This window comes from Esox lucius, chromosome 16, assembly GCF_011004845.1.
Source record: "Esox lucius isolate fEsoLuc1 chromosome 16, fEsoLuc1.pri, whole genome shotgun sequence".
Lineage (NCBI taxonomy): Eukaryota > Metazoa > Chordata > Actinopteri > Esociformes > Esocidae > Esox > Esox lucius.
The window spans coordinates 20,783,610-20,801,916 of NC_047584.1; the positions used below are offsets into that span (position 1 = coordinate 20,783,610).

At 43.7% G+C, this 18,307-nt stretch overlaps 1 protein-coding gene across 3 annotated transcripts in view; it reads left to right on the forward strand.

Annotated features, from left to right (window-relative positions):
• adarb1b (adenosine deaminase RNA specific B1b) overlaps positions 1-18,307 on the forward strand; it is a 107,487-nt gene that overhangs the window by 57,815 nt on the left and 31,365 nt on the right. For 2 of the 3 annotated variants that reach the window (XM_010879842.3, XM_010879841.3), the window contains one exon: positions 9,532-9,592. Coding sequence is in view for 1 of the 3 variants with exons in the window: in XM_013137900.4 (XP_012993354.1) it covers positions 12,762-12,867 (106 nt within the window). In the remaining 2 variants the exon portion in view is untranslated. Of the gene's footprint in view, positions 1-9,531; positions 9,593-11,646; positions 12,868-18,307 lie in introns of those variants that run through there. The other variant, XM_013137900.4, reaches the window with a different exon arrangement.

Consider the following 18,307-nt stretch of genomic DNA (forward strand, 5'->3'; position numbering starts at 1 on the left):
CCTGACAAGCCTTCACACTCCAGCACTAGAGTGGAGCTTTCCTCCATGGCATCACTCTGTCTCTTGTCCTGTGAGGAACAGCTGTCAGTGTGAGTGTGATTCTCTCTTCCCCTAAGCAGGCCTTAGGCTTTCCTCTACCCACATTTTAATTAGCTTATTATGTGGGCCAATTGTTTTCTAAACAACAACAGCAGCAATGTTTTTATATCAGGGCATTTCAGACTGAGGTTTCCATGTTTCACTGATGTAAGGTCCGCATTGCATGTAACATGCTAACTCTATAGATGGATGCTGTACTGATCCTTGACCAGAACTGTATGCAGTGCAACTTCTACAAAAAAGAACCAGGTATTTCAAGGCGTGAACATGTTGATGCAATGTATATTTAGCGAGAGATGGAGCGTTGAACTAGTATTTTCTTTTTCATCCCTTGCAAGTGACAGTATTTTCACAAAATAGATCAAAGTGCAGTTGGGGTTACTTTCAGTTTGAGGCATTAACCCTAAAGACCAGATGTCCCAACAGATAGTATCACCTGAAAAATCATTCCCTACAGGCTTTTTTGGTCTGGTCCTCACTAAGGGAAAGTACCACTGTTTTGGTCAGAAACATGCAGTTGTGCATAGTGTTAGAACTGAGGTTACGTTCAAATGTTGACATTAACAATCAGGTTTAGGTGTCAAAATGTATGGGTCAGTTAAGTTTAGAAATACATGCTAAGTAATTAAGATTAAAGAGAGATTTCGTTTTTAGCACGTTCAACATCTTTTTCGTGGTGCGTATGTGAGAAAGCAGAAGTTATTGTCATTGAAGTCCACTCTGACCAACAGCAGGTAATTTACCCACTATGCCCTGTGCCACATAAGAGCTTGTTACCAAAGGCTCCAAATTACCTCTTCATATCTTCTCCCGTTCTGTGCTGCTAATGCACGTGCATGCGCACACACACACACACACACACACACACTGTCCAACCGACCGCCTGAAGAGTTTTTATTTTATTTTAAGTGAATATTTTATCTTAAGTGAATTATGTGCTTAAAGGCAGATGATGGAGAACTGTCTAATTGACTCATCTGCCATTCCAGCGGTATTACTTTGCAAGTTCATTTAAGATGGCTCTCTGACTGAACCTGTAGTTCTCCACTGTAGGCCTTGAGTACAGCTGGTTTGCACCTTACCTCTCAATTAGGGACTGATTTAGAACAGGAAAAACAGGTGAAAACAATTAAGTACCAGATAAAATAGAAAGCCAGCAGCAGTCAGGACCCCCAGGCTCTGAGTTAAGCCCTTGTGTAGAGAGGGAAAGGGCCAGACACTGCTACTTAAAAGACAGGTACTTAATCAATTAATGTTATTTATTCCTCGACCAAAATGTTGATACCTATCATGGGCCCAAAGGTTTGGTAGTCTTTCATATTGGTTATAAAACAAAATCCTTCCTGCTTCCATACCTCAAAGAAATAATTAATCTCTGTGTGACTTTTCTGTTTTTACTTCTTCCCTTCTCCTTGAACGGCCATTCGTGGAGATATGTTTGACATTCAAAACATTCTTAGTCAGCGTGTCCACGCCACAGTGAATTAGTGACCCCTGCTCTCGTCTGGTCTCTCTTTGAAAATACACTTCGGTTGCCTCTTCATTATATCCTCGAGCCCTGACCAAAACTAAAATGGTACTGTAGATCAACCTGTTTTCCCAAGCCGAGGCACATTACAAATCATACTATACATAGAAGCTGTATTGTTGTTATATAAGCGTTTCATTTTTCTCTTTGTGAGTGTATGGGGGGGGGGGTGGGTGGCTTCCTTGAGCTGATCCAAGCCATTTGATAGGCTTAATACAGAACATATATTACAGGAGGAAGGCCTGTTTCTTGCCTCAGCAGCACAGTGGTTGTAAATATTTCAGAAGAGCTCAAGGGATGAAAAAGTGAAATTGAACAGGACAAGAGCACGGAGTTATGCATTTACTCAGGGCAAGAAGTGTGTGTGCGTGCGTGCGGAGAGTAAGAGGGGAAGTTGCTATAGAGACCCGCACAGACCGACGGGAAGGCACAGACAGACAGGCCAGTCACCTCAACATGGCCGAAAGATGCATACGCACGCGCACACACAATAACTCACTGACCCATGGCAGCCCATCCCCCGGGGCAAGTTCGGTGAGGTGTGTGTGTGTGTGTGTGTGTGTGTGTGGACGTGTACAGGGGATGAATTTGAACAGTGGAACACCCTTAATATGTGAGAAGGAGACAAGCGAAGACAGACCGAGATTCACAACATTTCCTTAATTCCTGCGCCAGACCCTTTTTTATGCAAGCCAGCATCACCCCGGAATCTGACACGCGCACAAACACAGTGTGTTGCCCTGCCAAGCGGAAACGCTGTGTTTGGTTTGGAACTGTGCGGGTAGGCTGAGGAGGAAGCAAAGAGGGAGAAATATAGGAACGGACAAGAGGCATGGCAAAACGGAGCGCTTTAAGCCTTGACCGCTACAGTTCTGCATTTATGATGTCGTATTTCAGAAGCGGCTCAAAGCACAAACTGGATCGTGTAAATAAGATGCTATTACAGTCTGCAATTTCCTTACCCCGCTGGTAGTAAATGGATGGCCAATGCATTCCCAATTCCTCTGACCAACATGCTGTTGCAGCCTTTCTGTGGAGATGTTTAATGGAGGGGGGCGGTGTTGGTGCTGCGGTATACTCTAGATAGTATTTTACAGAGCTATAGCTTCAAGCTTGACTGAGTCGAGGTACTGTCACAGATGCTTAAACCAATTTCTTTGTCTGACACACCGATGCACCTGCATTGGTGTCCTACTTGTTAAGCTCCAGCTTTAGAATAGAGACGGCATGGGCGAGGCAGGGCTTTGTATTTTGACCTAAGGTTGGGTCGGTTTGAAGGGGCTGGAAACTTAATAAGATGTTTTACCGTAATCGGTAGGCTTCTGACCATACCAAAATCGCAGTATTTCTTTCCCCAGGGCAAAAATAGCCACTCAAAACCTTTTTAAATCCTGTTTTATAGGATTTTTTAAGTGTTTTATAGCTTGAAAAGTACATGTTTGACTCTTAATGTTTGCTTCCAATATCCGGACTAGTTTCCTTAAAGGGGCCCAGTTACAGGCCTAAGTATAAAGTGTAAAATGACTTGTCTCCTCTTCCTTTACTGAATGGGCCTGCAATAATACTGGCTAGTCCAGGGTGGTTTAGGTTGGGATGCATACTACTGTGAGTGTCTAAAGTGAGTATGCGGGGACTGCAAGTCAATACACGATGACAGATGGACCAGCGATAAAGTTGGGGAATGGAGAATATCTCAGCCACACCAAACAATTTACAAAAATATATTTGAAACAGTTACATATGGCCTACATATAAGTCTCATGGATTCAGGTTTTTATCGCCAAGTCCTACTTCTGGGTCTGGTTTTGTACCCAAAAGGGTTAGTGAATGTTTCTCATCTTCTACTGGTAGCATTGTGGCATATTAAATGTTTCTCCTCTATAGGTCTCTCTGTGGAGTAGTTCATGACTCTCCTCTACTGGTAACACTGTAGGGTAGTTCAAGTCTCTCCTCTACTGGTAACACTGTAGGGTAGTTCAAGTCTCTCCACTACTGGTAACACTGTAGGGTAGTACATGTCTCTCCTCTACTGGTAACACTGTGTCTGAAGCTGCCAGTTGAGGACCAGTTTCTCAAATTAGACACTAATGTACTCTTTCTCTTCTCAGTTGTGCACCGGGACCTCCCACTCCTCTTTTTATTCTGGTTAGAGACAGTTTGTGCTGATAAACTTGGATTAGCAGACAGTTTCATCGGAACAAAGCACTGATGGTTGCTGATAATGGACCTCTGTACACCTTTGTAGATATTCCATAAAGTATCAGCTGTTTCTAGCTACAGTAGTCATTTACAGCATTAATGATGCCTACACTCTTTCTGATCAATTTAATGTTATTTTAATGGACAAAAACTGCTTTTCTTTCAAATGAAGGGCATTTCTGAGTGACCCCAAACTTTTGAATGGTAGTACATGAAACATTGCCTCTGAGATACATTTCTACTTTTGTTTTACTGAAATGCATATATTCACGTTTTTGTGAATTTAATAAAATAAAAATGGGACTTGCAGCAAGTCAAGCGTCTCAAACAGAACCAGATGTTCTTTGACGTGCACGAGCAGTTCAGATACAATTCTGAAAGAAAGTTTGTGGAAAAATTTAGTGTTCACAAAAAGTTCTTTTTTCCTCAACATGCACGCACACACCCAATAAACGCTCTTATCAGGTGCCAGTACCTTATGCCTGCTCTGGTTGACGGTACCTGCTGGATCCAGGGGGCGCATGTGTGTTAGGCTGGAGGGTAGGGCTGTGATACCCAGCTGTGATGCCCACCATCTCACCCTGACCATCACCCCAGACGCCTGACCCAGATAGATCCAGCAGTGCCGGGGAGAGGGGGATGCAGCCCAACACATGCCCGCACGCGCAAATCTGACAACCCAGTAGCTGAGCCTAAGCAAATAATGAGGATATTTTGGGGCAAGCACAAATCATCTCCTGCTATTCAGATTTTCAGCTGGGTGCTAATCACAGTTGATTGTGAAAAATCCCATTTCAAATTCAGAAGAATTTCCTGAGATTCCAATTTTGTTCCTAGTGGAGTGGACTTGATCTCCTACCATGAATCTAATACTAATCGTCTCAGAGCTCTAGTACCCACTGGGTTTTTAGCCAATGTTTAACCCCATTAACCTCCAGAGGTGGTCACCACCAGTTGGGCCCGCTGGGGAAATGCGATGTTGGGGCCACTGAAAACCTCTGAAAACACCTGTTGCCCACCAGGGTAACCCGAAATGCGTGCGGCTTACCTGAAGTTTTCAGAAGTCAGCAGGGAGGGAGTTCTCCAAAGCTTGCAAGAACATTGCTAAAGCAAGATGTGCCTTCGGTACATTCACCATTTTATTTTTTTATAAATTAGCACTTATTCTAAAAACATTTCTTTGCGTTCTTGTTATAGGGTATTGTGTTTAGACTGATTCCAAATGTTTTTAATCAGTTATAATGCAGTCTATTCAGTCTATGATGTAACAAAATGTGGAGAAAGTGAAAGGGACTGAATACTTTCCGAAGGCACTAAAAGGGTACTAGAACAGCGCTACTTTACTGCTAGTATCACTGATTTATTGAACAAATCCGTCTTGGACACCGCTTACCATGGATGCCTCCCCAGAGGCGCATGATGTTTTTTGGACTTCCTCCCTCACTGGTACTCCTGCCAGAGCCCTCCAAGCTCCTGTGTCTCCTCTGTGTAGGCTGCCAGGGGGCAGACAGAGATGGCCATTGTTCTGTTGTGTTGACCTGGAGCCTTGAGTTCTACGGACGCAGCTTCAGTGGTCCTGGAAGCAGAACAGAATGACTGGGGCCCCCTCCCTGTGCCACCCATTCTAAAAAGCTGGAACATGTACAGGCCTGCTAAGTGGGTGGGGGGAGAGTATGGGGGTTGAGCAGGGGAATCGGGTCAACGGGGGAAAGTGCAGGCTGCACAACAATGTTGCCAGCATCCTTCATGGACATCCGCTTGAACTGTCCGTGCCCATTACTTTACTTTATTTATGGTAGCCACTGTTAAATGTCGACTTCAGGCAGATCTGATCTGTTCACCTGTATCTGGCCAGTGTAGCAGTTGTGCACAGTTCCAAACAAACATTAGCAGGGTTTCCTAATCAAATAATTCAAGTGTCATCTCACCCTTGACTGCTGGAAATTAGGATGGCTGCTCTTAGCTTTTGGTTGTGAAAGGCTGACAGATCTCTGTTTGTTTGGTTGAATGTACCATTCAATAGTTAAAAAAATGATTTGCTCAGAAACCGTTCAACAGAGTGTGTGTGTGTTTTAGGTCTTTCTAAACTCATGGAGACCAAATGTCCCAATGAGTATAGTAAAACCAGAAACAATTGGACTCATTGGGGCCATTTGCCGGTCCCTGTGAGGCAAAAGTCAATTTCCGGCTCAGGGTTTAAGTTTAGGGTCAAACTTACAATTTATTGTATATTTAGAATTGGGCTTTCTTTAAGGTCCAGGCGTTTTTGGATAAGTTTAGGGTTAAGGTTAAGCATTACATCTAGGTAAGGTTTAGGCATACATGTTACTTTATTGAGGTTAAGATTAGGTTTAGGGTTAGATTAAGGTTAGGTTAAGGTTAGGTTTAGGGTTAAGATTAGGGCAAGGGAGCATGCAATTTCTATTTTCTGGTCCCCATGAGGGTAGCTGTACAAACGTGTGTGTGTGTGTGTGTGTGTGTGTGTACACTGATCAGTCCCTCCCCAACTGCTACCAAACCACTCTCTTTACTTGTTTCCCCTGCGGTGTTTGCTGTTTTTTCCCAGTCCCTGCATTGGGCTGAAGTTGCACTGAGCGTTAACAGGCCCCTGGCTGGTGGGACTGGGATCTAACGATACTGAGGGCGCTAACGCTACAGGGGGCGCTAAGGCTCCCATAGGGAGCATGCAGCGTTAACAGGCCCTTGGCCAGTAGTACAGGGAGCCAACGCTGTAGAGGAAGTATGCAGTGCTAACAGGCATCCGCCTCGCGGTACACTTCAGTATCCGACAACAAGGTTAGCGAGGCAGCGGTCTCTGTGGGCCTCTGTTCTGACAGAATGTCACTAGTTTAAGTGCAGCAAGATAGATGCAGAAACCCATGCCCCCGTGGGCATCCTCGCACCCACACGGTGCAGTAGGTAGAGTTTGCAGGGACTAAGGGCAGGGGGTGTTTAATTGAAGGACAATGCTGCTCCCTTCTGGACAGGTATACTTCAACACATGAGAGCAGGAGATAGATCCCCTTAAAATGGGTTACTTACCAACACACACAAGTCACTTATTGACAGACTGATATACATTTTTAAAGATGCTACATTATGTTCCTTTAGCCTGACTGATAAAAGCAAATTATGAATACAAACCAAGGAATGTAACGTTTTTTTCTTCACATTCCTCTGTCTGCCTCGTTGAGAAGGCAAATCTAATGTGTCAAGCGAGGACTGACTAAGCCGAGAGCTGAGAGTTAAACACGGCCTCCCTCTCATTATCCCAGACATTTCCTTTCTCTTAACTCCAAACAATATTTTAGAAAAACCCTGGTGTGCTTTAGGCATTCGCAGAGGCAGGGCTTTCAACACTGGGCCACTAGTCCGCATTTATTCACGTTTAATAGATATTTCTTAAGATACAGGCTCCGTACTGTGGCAAAGCATTGTGCGATCGGTCTGCATATAGAGCTTTCCAGGCCAAACTTCAAAATGTCCTGGGCAGACAGAATATTCTGGGAGTTCTGAAAATGTACCTCTTACATGTGACAGACCAGCTAAAGAAGACGTTGTTTATGTGAATGCATTTTTGGAGGGACCAAAATATCTGAACCTCTTCCTGAGTTCTAGCTGTCCTCTCTTTCCTTCCCCCGCTCTCTCTCTTATTAAATCCTATTCCTGTGGATAGATGTCACTACAGTTGACTTCTACACACATTTAGACTGTGGACCACCACTGCCTGACTCACCAGAATTGTCAACATACAGATATAACAGGAATTTATATTTTATTTCATGTAACATTATAACTTGCAGAGGAATAATAATGTATTGAATTTTTTGGAAGGGATTATCGCTCAAGACAGTGGAAATGTAAACTTGTTTTTGAGGGAAATTAAGAACAATGCTACCACCTAGTGGTGTTTAATGGTGTTCGGGCTGCAAAGGCAGAGCGGCTTGATTACAAATTATGAAAACAACACATTAACTTTAATCCGTTTTGATGGCTTGGTCGAAAATCTGATTTGATTTGTAACATAAGAACAAGACAGTTTATGAGAGTATATTGTGGAGTTGGTTTTTTATTACTGTGTGGAATATTGATTTATGCTCTTCTGGGCATGAGATTAGCTGATTTCATATACAGCTCTATGCGTGTCATTACTTCAGTCCTTTTCATAGTCTGTGTACTGTATTTTACATCAACAACGCTTCCACAAACTCTTTGGTCGGACGTGAGTGTATTTAATACACGTGACAAATGTCTTTCCCTCTTAACACAGTTATCCACTGGTCCATGCAACCACATAAAGTCTGCATTATAACTCCCTCTTTGAATGTGGAGTTTTATTTTGTTCTTTTTTGTGGCTTTTAATTTAGTCCATACGTGTGTAGGTTTTTGGGGAAATTCCTGTGAACTTTAAGAATTGACACTGCTTCCACAATGGCCATTTCTATTTAAAATGTTTTTTTTCGTCAGTTCATTTTATGTGAACAGATGTATGGGTTTAAGACAATAGACATTGTGAAGATGCTTTTGCCTGATGTCAGAAGCAGTGTTTTTGGGAAACCACAGCGAAACCACACCATTTGAAGCTTTATTCAGAATCCGTGATGCACTTGAGTTTCTCAACAATAAGCACATCTCTGTGGCCACCTCCACACTGCGCAGTTGGCTGTCCCGAACAGTTGTGATCAGACTTGTGCCGGCTGTGCTAGTACCTGACTAGAGAATGGAGCTGCATTGGAGTAGTATGAGACCCAGCAATCTCTCACTCTCTCTCTCTCTCTGTCTCTCACACTCTCTCTCTGTGTCTCTGGCTGACTGGCCCATACTCTTCTTATTGAAGAGCTGTCTAAACCCATGCCTGTTGGTCTGAGCCACAGTGGCACAGACAACCATGGGAATTAGAAGCAAGCAGTGATGGGTTGCATTGTCCTCGATGGACCCCTCGGGTCAGTGAGATTGGACTTTCTTATGGCAGCTCACCGCTTAGGCCTATCTCTCCAAATCAATCTCTTTCTGTCTCCTTTTCCTTCCTAGCCACTCCTGCCCTCCCTGTGGTATTTTCCCTCTGTCAATGCTCTTGTTTATTCAGTGTTGAATTTTATCTTTCCCAGAGCTTTATCACTATGGCTGGCGCAAGCAGTTTTTTAGGCATTTATTTTTGGAAGAGTTTTATGCACGCCTTAGTGTATAATTTAGTGTATAATGTCACTGTCGATGTTAACTTCAGCTTCTTTGTCCTCTTTTCCACTGGAAAAGAGGACAAAGTGTTTTCTCATATGGTTCTGTCTCAGCAACTCTCGGCTCTACGTGGCATGCATGTCATTCTCAACATACTGTCTGGTCTACAGCTCTTTGAGCGGGGTGGGAGGGAAGATTGCTGGAATTGAGAAAGGAAAAAAGTGGATGGAATGAAAGATGGATGTGGTGCAGATTCACAGATGGAGGTGGGGGGGGGTGAGATGGCTAAGTGCAACAGAAAATGGCTGAGTTCAATGGCAAGGAGTGAGAAATGCAATGAACTAGGGATTACCTGTTCTGCTCGATGGCTTCAAAAACCTGTCTGGGAGTTCCTCACCTACACGTACTGAGAAGTTGTTTGTACTAATTCATATGAGGAGGGCATTGGTCCTCCTATATTCTTCCCACTGTTTGTGTCGAACCAGTATGTGATACTACAGCTCTTAACTGACCCGCACTCTCTTTTCCAGGCCACTGAAAACCCCCACTGAGAGCGTCAGCACTACACAACGGACAGCAAAGGGAAAACAGGTGTGAAACTACCCCCCCCCCCCATGCTCCCTCACTGGCTGTGGTCTTATCAACTGGTTTTCCTGACAAAGTCATAACAACTAATGGAAAACCCCAAAAAGTGTCATAAAAGCTGATTGAAATATCTTCTGCTGACGTGCTGGTCCATTTGCCTGTTTTGTTATACTGGACCGTAAAGGCTCCTCACAGCTGCTGCCCTGAGGTGAATAATGTGTGCAGTATCAGTGTCATCCACTTAGAGGCAGTATGCACTAAGAATGCAAACAGTTCATATGGCGATTGGCGATTTGTACCCTGGTGCCTCTCCTGAGATTCTGTACTGCCTTCCCTGACTGTACATCACTAGGGACAGGGTGCTTTTCCAGACACATGGGTGCTTTACTTATTCAAACATATATGGAACCAGATCTGCCATGAAGGTAGAAATGCATGTCATTGTTTGACTCAATGCTTTTAATAAAGGTTGAATTCTAAACCAGGATTTGACCCTAGTCCTCATCCTAACGTAACCATTTCAAATGTAAAATTTATTTCAGTGATATACTGAAGTTGGGACACAACTTCTTCACTCTCTATTGCGTTAGCCAATCAAACTAATTTCTGCCTTCAGGGCAGATCCTCCTGCTACATTTTGTCTAGGACTCCCTTTCATACACACCTTCTGCCCTAAGTGGAATAATCAAGCATTTTACAATCCATTACCACTAGAGGGAGGTAGAATTCTGTATCTTGATATTGTGATCCTTGTACCAGATTTCCCTGTACCTGAACCTGTTCGACCATCAATCTGTGTACTATGTTAAATTCCACCTCAGTATTGAGTTAAACATTATAGGACATTAAGAGCTGAGACATTAGTGTGTCTTACTGTGTTTTTGATTTTGTGATTTTGTGACTCTCTGTGTAGCCAACTTGTTTGTCTGCGTGTTCTGGTGCTGGAAATGAAATAATATAAGGTGGCTAATATGGGTGATTGGTAAAGGAAGTAGTTTAATGGATAATAAAAAATATATATACTGTTGCTCAAATTAACGTTATAAATGTCTGCATCAATTCAATTAATCATTATAGCTGTGCACTGTTAAGTGAGAGTGTCTGTTAGCACGGATGTGTGTTAGTGGGTGTGTGTTTTGTCTGATCTATGAGTGTGCGCAAGACCAAGCACTGAGCCAGAGGTGGCTGGTGATTGGCTGAGGGACATTATGACGTGTCAGGGAGACGCTATAGAAACACAGAGCTGGCGGGAGCAAGCTGCCTCTGCCCAGAGAAAGAAAGAGGCAAAGCAAGAAGGGAAAAGGTATAAAGGGGTATGCAAGACAGAGAAAGAGAAATATAGGACCACCTCTTTGATATGTTACATGTCTCGGAGACAAAAGAATAGTGAAGTTTTTTTTCCCAGTTATCTCTACACACTTTGGTCTTGAGGACATAGTGTCTGTTGACAGAACATAATGGTGTTAGCTAGTGGACAGGACCGCAGTGTGTCTTAGTGGACAAAGTTCAGTTTGTTAGGTAGTGGACAGGACATCAGTGTTAGCTAGTTGACAGGACAGCAGTCTGTTAGCTAGTTGACAGGACAGCAGTCTGTTAGCTAGTTGACAGGACAGCAGTCTGTTAGCTAGTTGACAGGACAGCAGTCTGTTAGCTAGTTGACAGGACAGCAGTCTGTTAGCTAGTTGAGAGGACAGCAGTCTATTAGCTAGTTGAGAGGACAGCAGTCTGTTAGCTTGTGGACAGTACAGCAGTCTGTTAGCTTGTGGACAGTACAGCAGACTGTTAGCTTGTGGACAGTACAGCACTGGGTGAGCTCGTGGACCATACAGCACTGGGTGAGCTCGTGGACCATACAGCACTGGGTTAGCTCGTGGACCATACAGCACTGGGTTAGCTCGTGGACCATACAGCACTGGGTTAGCTCGTGGACAATACAGCACTGGGTTAGCTCGTGGACAATACAGCACTGGGTTAGCTCGTGGACAATACAGCACTGGGTTAGCTCGTGGACAATACAGCACTGGGTTAGCTCGTGGACAATACAGCACTGGGTGAGCTCGTGGACAATACAGCACTGGGTTAGCTCGTGGACAATACAGCACTGGGTTAGCTCGTGGACAATACAGCACTGGGTTAGCTCGTGGACAATACAGCACTGGGTTAGCTCGTGGACAATACAGCACTGGGTTAGCTCGTGGACAATACAGCACTGGGTTAGCTCGTGGACAGTACAGCACTGGGTTAGCTCGTGGACAATACAGCACTGGGTTAGCTCGTGGACAGTACAGCACTGGGTTAGCTCGTGGACAGTACAGCACTGGGTTAGCTCGTGGACAGTACAGCACTGGGTTAGCTCGTGGACAATACAGCACTGGGTTAGCTCGTGGACAATACAGCACTGGGTTAGCTTGTGGACAATACAGCACTGGGTTAGCTCGTGGACAATACAGCACTGGGTTAGCTCGTGGACAACACACTACTGGGTTAGCTCGTGGACAACACACTACTGGGTTAGCTCGTGGACAACACACTACTGGGTTAGCTCGTGGACAACACACCACTGGGTTAGCTCGTGGACAACACACCACTGGGTTAGCTATTGGACAGGTGTGTCATAGCTAGTGGAAGATAGTGAACCAGTGTGTTAACCAATGAAAGACGGGGAAGCAGTGTGATATCCAGTGAAAGACGGGGAAGCAGTGTGATATCCAGTGAAAGACGGGGAAGCAGTGGGTTTGTCAGTGGAAGAACGGGAAGCAGTGGGTTTGTCAGTGGAAGAACGGGAAGCAGTGGGTTTGTCAGTGGAAGAACGGGAAGCAGTGGGTTTGTCAGTGGAAGAACGGGAAGCAGTGGGTTTGTCAGTGGAAGAACGGGAAGCAGTGGGTTTGTCAGTGGAAGAACGGTAAGCAGTGGGTTTGTCAGTGGAAGAACGGGAAGCAGTGGGTTTGTCAGTGGAAGAACGGGAAGCAGTGGGTTTGTCAGTGGAAGAACGGGAAGCAGTGGGTTTGTCAGTGGAAGAACGGGAAGCAGTGGGTTTGTCAGTGGAAGAACGGAAGCTGTGGGTTTGTCAGTGGAAGAACGGAAGCTGTGGGTTTGTCAGTGGAAGAACGGAAGCAGTGTGTTAAGACGTGGAAGACAGGGACGGTGTTTGTCAGCCAGTGGAAGACAGGACAGAATGGCCTTGTTTAGCACCGCCATCGGCACCCAAAATCTGGGCTCCTACTACTGCCTCATCCGCAGAAGGTTCAAGAGGAGGCGCAAGAAACGCAGTGAGCGCCAAGGTATCCAGCTCCTACTCTTACCTTAGTTTGTTTGATGCCAGTTGGTTTCTCTGTATTGTGGGTATATTGCATGAGCAACTTGAACATTGACTGGTATCATTTGGTGTTAAGGGGAACAGAATCTACTATAGATTTGCCATACAAAATGTTCTGGCTGTGTGTTATATGACCTAAATATTGAGTATGGAAATGGGATTCTCTGGTATTTTTGGTTAAGTGAGTGGCTTGGTGTGTGCGTGCGTGCATGTGTGTGCAAGTGCCTGCGCGTGCCTGCGTGTCTGTGCGTGTGTGCGTAACAGGTTTAGGTTTAAAGAGGCATTTCAAGAAACCACTAATTTTGCACTAAGTGTCAATGTATGGCACTCACATGCTTAATAAACCACCTGCAGTCTTTTGACACTGAGAAAGGAATGGAATCATGCAATTTGATCCATGGCTGCTTTCAGACGGCCAGTCACAATTGTCTTACTAAAATCAAATCAGATATTTTCTGAAAAGACTAATTAGTGAAAAGAAAGATTCGAATTGGGCTGCCTGTTTAAACGCAGCCTGAGCTTCTTCTCCCTGAGTTTGCTTCCCCTGCTCTGGGGATTAGCCCGACAGGGGAAGTAGTCATTATTGAGGTGCCTCTCAGTGGTGGTATTAGTAAGGTATCAGCCTTTTGCTTCTGATTCATCCCCCCGACAGTGAATCGTCAGACCTGAGCTTCTTCATCCAAGTAAATCTGCTGGTGCTGAATATGCGTTTTAGCTGTGTTATACTTCCCACACCAAAAACTCAAGACCGACCTTTGGCTGTCAGTGTAGCCAATATTAGCCAATATTTGTTTTCCTCGTTATCGTCACAGAAATTATTGAGCCATGTTCACAAACCCATGGGAGGAGAATACTTAATGGTGAGGTTATTTCCCTAACCCATCCCAGCTTGTAGTTAATTTCTATGCAAAGCCATTATTACAAACCAGAGTGGGTACCTTCACCTGTTGTTAGACTCTCTATTGCTCTACTAATGCTCTGGGCTGAGGGTCAGAGCATTAGTGAAGTTTCTGTGTAAAAACATATTTTTTTGCCTGGACTTTGTTCTCCCATATCAATATAAGTAGATTTGTGAATAGCATCATCCATGTGCCAACCACTTAACCCTATTGCTGCTTTCAAGTGAGTCTTGGAACACTTAACCCAACAGACGATTTTCCAAGAGGTGATGATTCAACGTCTTGCCCCCTCAATACGTTTTAGTGAGGAGGACTCTCATAAGGCAATGGGCCGTATATGAAATATGGAAAATGGGACCCGGGGTTTTGTGCAAAGCCAGCAGAATCTCCAAAATGAGCTTTTGGTGATGGAGTGGCGGGGGAGATATGAGGACAGGCTGTTTCATTCAGTTCTGTTAGCCAAAAACTGGTCAGCCTTTATCTCTAACAATTCCTAACCCAATCCAAGAGCTATTTACAACTGTGATTGAGAAATGCTGTTAATAGATTTAGGTCTATAAGGTATGTTTTCTTTGAGTTTGTGTGTGCAGATTTCTTTATATTTTATTATTTATATACAATTGGTCCACACAACTGTTTTTACGATTACTTTAATATTTTGCTCCATTTAAGATTTACTTTTTAAGATGTTTAACATTTCTCCAGGCTGTTGAATGCCTTTGGATTTATTTATACTACATGTACTCTGTGTCTTTGTGTGCATCTTTCCCTTTCCTATATTTTCAGAACCAAAATGACATTACAGAAAGTATGTTGACATTTCTTCTGTTATTAAAATGCTTCTATAGGTTGACAGTAGATGTTTTGGGTGTTAAGGTTAGGATTAGAGGTTCAGGAAGTGTATGTATATAAAAGGTTAATCATGACAAACACTGGGTTTAAGAAATTTCTATGGATATTGATGTTGGTATTGATAATGGTGCTGGCACGAACATGTATCGAACATGTTGATTGTGGTTTGTCCGGGCACCCATACTATGACAATACCAAATGTAATGTGTTTACATCCCTGTTTTGTGGCACATTTTCTTATTCTACTATAACATGCGCAGACTACATCAGCTACTCTGTGTGCGCAAGCATTGCAAAATAAATTAAAACATGTTATTTAATTATTGTATATGTGCTGCTTGCGCGTCAAAGGCCGTCTCCATTACCAGGTGCACAGCGCACTGCAAGTCCAACTCTCATTGGTTAAAATTTGTCTCAATGTCTGTGAATGTTGACCACAGCATCCTCCACCTTCTCTGATCTGGGCATCTCAGTCTACGTTCCCTCTTGGATAGCTTCCTACCTGGCAGCCTCTAACTAGGTGATGTGGAGTAGATCACTGTCTGCCGTGCAGCTTCTAACTACTGGTGTTCTCCAAGGCTCAGTTCTTAGCCCTCTTCTCCCCATACACCAAGTCTATTGGCTCTGTTATATTGTCACATGGTCTTTTCTATTGCTGCTCTGCAGATGACACTTAGATTTCTTTTTCTCCTTCCAATACCCGGGTGGCATTACGCATGTCTGCCAGACATGTCTTCTTGGATGTTGGTCCACCACCTAAAGCTTAACCTTGACAAAGCTGAGCTGCTTCAGAAAACACCTGTAAACGTAACTTTTTATTGAGTACTTTATTGAGTATAGTTCTACATCTGCCACTTCTGACTGTTGTCTTTGGTTTATGTTTAAAAAAAAAAAGGTTTTATTATTTGTATGGTCTTCTTTCCAGCACAGACTTTTGCTGATGACTAATTCATTAATTTGAATGCTGTTACAACTAAACTTTGTAGAGGTTTCACCTAGCTCTTTTTAAATGTATGCCCTTAGTATTAGTCTCTGGATAAGACCATCTGCTAAAAGAATGAAATGATAAAATGTAAAAAAAAATTAAATCAGTCTCTACATGTAAATTGTTGATAAACATTTGATGAATCCATTTGGCCTGCATGTCATGGTTGCGTCTGGTGGAGATGAACAAGATGATGGATGCGGGTGTGCACCGGTGGCCGTCCTAGTCTGCATGTTATACACAGGAATGATTCAAGACATACAAATGGAGAAGTCCTAATGGTGTAAGTGTTGGGTAACTGCAGGTCACCAAAAGGTGCTAGTACAAATCCCTAAGCCAAGTTGAAAAAAATTGATTAGTGCGTCTACAAAATGATAACAGTGAAGATCAAATGCTAGATTAACAAAACTGGGCGATTTCTAAGACACTTGCAACCATAGAAACAGCATTGTCAACAGACTGTCTGCCAAAGGAAGTCAGTTCTTGGCAGAAAAAACATCCAGCAAACTGCTTCCAGAAACAACAACGTCGTTCAGAAAAGAGACACCAAGACATTAATTACTTAAAAACGTACTTAATTAAGACACCAAGCACCCGACTGCCTCATTTTGTTAGTGTAATCTTGTTGCCTGGTCCCCGACAATGCAGAAACGGCACTCTGTCATGATAAGAAATTAGCTGGGTCACACCATCACGGAGGGAACAGTGTGTAATTAGCCTCGATTAGCATTCGGCAAATGGCTGTCAGCAAGTGATGGAGGGGAAGTCGCTGTGGCGGAGCGAAGCGTATGTGTGTTCAGCCAGGGAGGACTCCGTGTCTGGGACTGTCAGTAGGGTTGGGCGGCCCTGAAGTCTCAACGCCGCTACCTTACAGTATGCCTCATTTGCCAAGGACGTCTGCGAGAATGGTCGCTAATGTGTGTGGATGCTTTTTTATCAAATCAGTCCCTGTCAAGCAATGTATGTGTGCTAGGTCTAATGGCGCTGTGGCAAATATGCTGCATTCATATACATCTTGTGCTCACAAAGAACAATTAGCAGAATTTGTAGGCCACTACAAGCAAGGGGAAGCTGAAACTACTCTTGTCTAGTGGTTTTCTATCTCTTCCTCTCTGTCTCTCTCCTGTTCTAATTTTCTCGTGCTGTCATCTCTTTTGGCTTGACAGCCCAAGTCTTTTCTCTCTGTGTTCCCTTACCTGTGTTACATACATTTTCTCCTTCCAGCTCTCTTTTCTCATCACTGCTCTAAGGAGTCCTCTACCACTCACACTATTTGCCATCAAATTGCAGATGTTCTTTTTCCTCCTGTCTGTCCTTCTCTCACCCTCCTGTCAAGACCAGCCTTATCTCAGTGACCTTTCAGACCATCTCTGCTTAACTGTCCATCAACATTACCTCAGAACATAGGAATAACGTCCGGATGTGTGAAACATCTCTCTTTACTCTGCCCTTCCCTCATATACTGCACACAAACCTTGATCCACACAAATACAGTGCCTTTAGAAAGTATTCAGACCCCTTCACTTTCTTCACATTTTGTTGTTTGACTTCATTTATAATTAAGTAATTATATATTTTGGTCATAAATATACACACACTATCCCATAATGACAAAGTGAATATTTTTTTTCCAAATGTGTGTCAATTTGTTGAAAATACAAAAGCTTAAATATCTCAAGTATTCTGACCCTTTGTCAGGACACTTAAAATTGAGCTCAGATGCATCAAGTGTCATTTTCCTTTCTGGAACTTGATTTGAGTCCACCATCGACCATTTTGAAAAAGATCTTTGTCAAGAAATATCTGGGAAGGGTTATACAAAAATGTCAAAGCACTGGAAGTTCCTAAGAGCACATTGGGCTCCATCGTGATATGAAAGTAGTTTGGGGCCATCAAGACTCTTCCTATAGCTAGCTGTGTGGCCGAACTAAGTAACTGAGCAAGAAAGGGCCTTGATCAGGGAGGTAACCAACAACCATGTGGCCACTTAAACAGAGCTTCAGGGTTTCCCTGCAGAGATGAGAGAACCTGCAGAGATGAGAGAAGGGCAACCATCTATGGGGCACGCCATCAATCAGCACTCCAACCATCCAGTCTTTCTAGAGTGGCGTAGCGGATGCTGCTTCTCATGAACAGGTGTAGGACGTCACCTTGAGTTTGCCAAGTGGCATCAAAGGGAATCTGAGAGCATGATGATTCTGTGGCCTGAGGAGACATCCAACTATTAGGGCTGAATGCAAAGCGTGACGTTTGATGAAAACATGGTACCGCTCATCATTTGGCTAATATCATCCCTACAAGCATGGTGGTGGTAGCGTCATGCTATGAAGATGTTTGGCCGGACCAGGAGACTGGTCATGATAGAGCAAAGGATGAACAGAGCAAAATACCTAGTAATCCTTGAAGAAAACCTGATACAGAGTGTATAGGACCTCAGACTGGGGGCGAAGACCTTTCATCACGATAACGACCCAAACCACATAAAACTGGAGTGGCTTTGGGACAAGTCTGTGAATGATTTTGAGTGGACCTGCCAAAGCCCGGACCTGAAACCCCTTGAACATCTGTATGGAAATCTTAAGATTGCACCAATGCTCCCCATCCAATCTGACCGAGCTTGAGAAGATTCTTTGAGGAACTATGGGAGAATCCGCCCAAATCCATGTGTA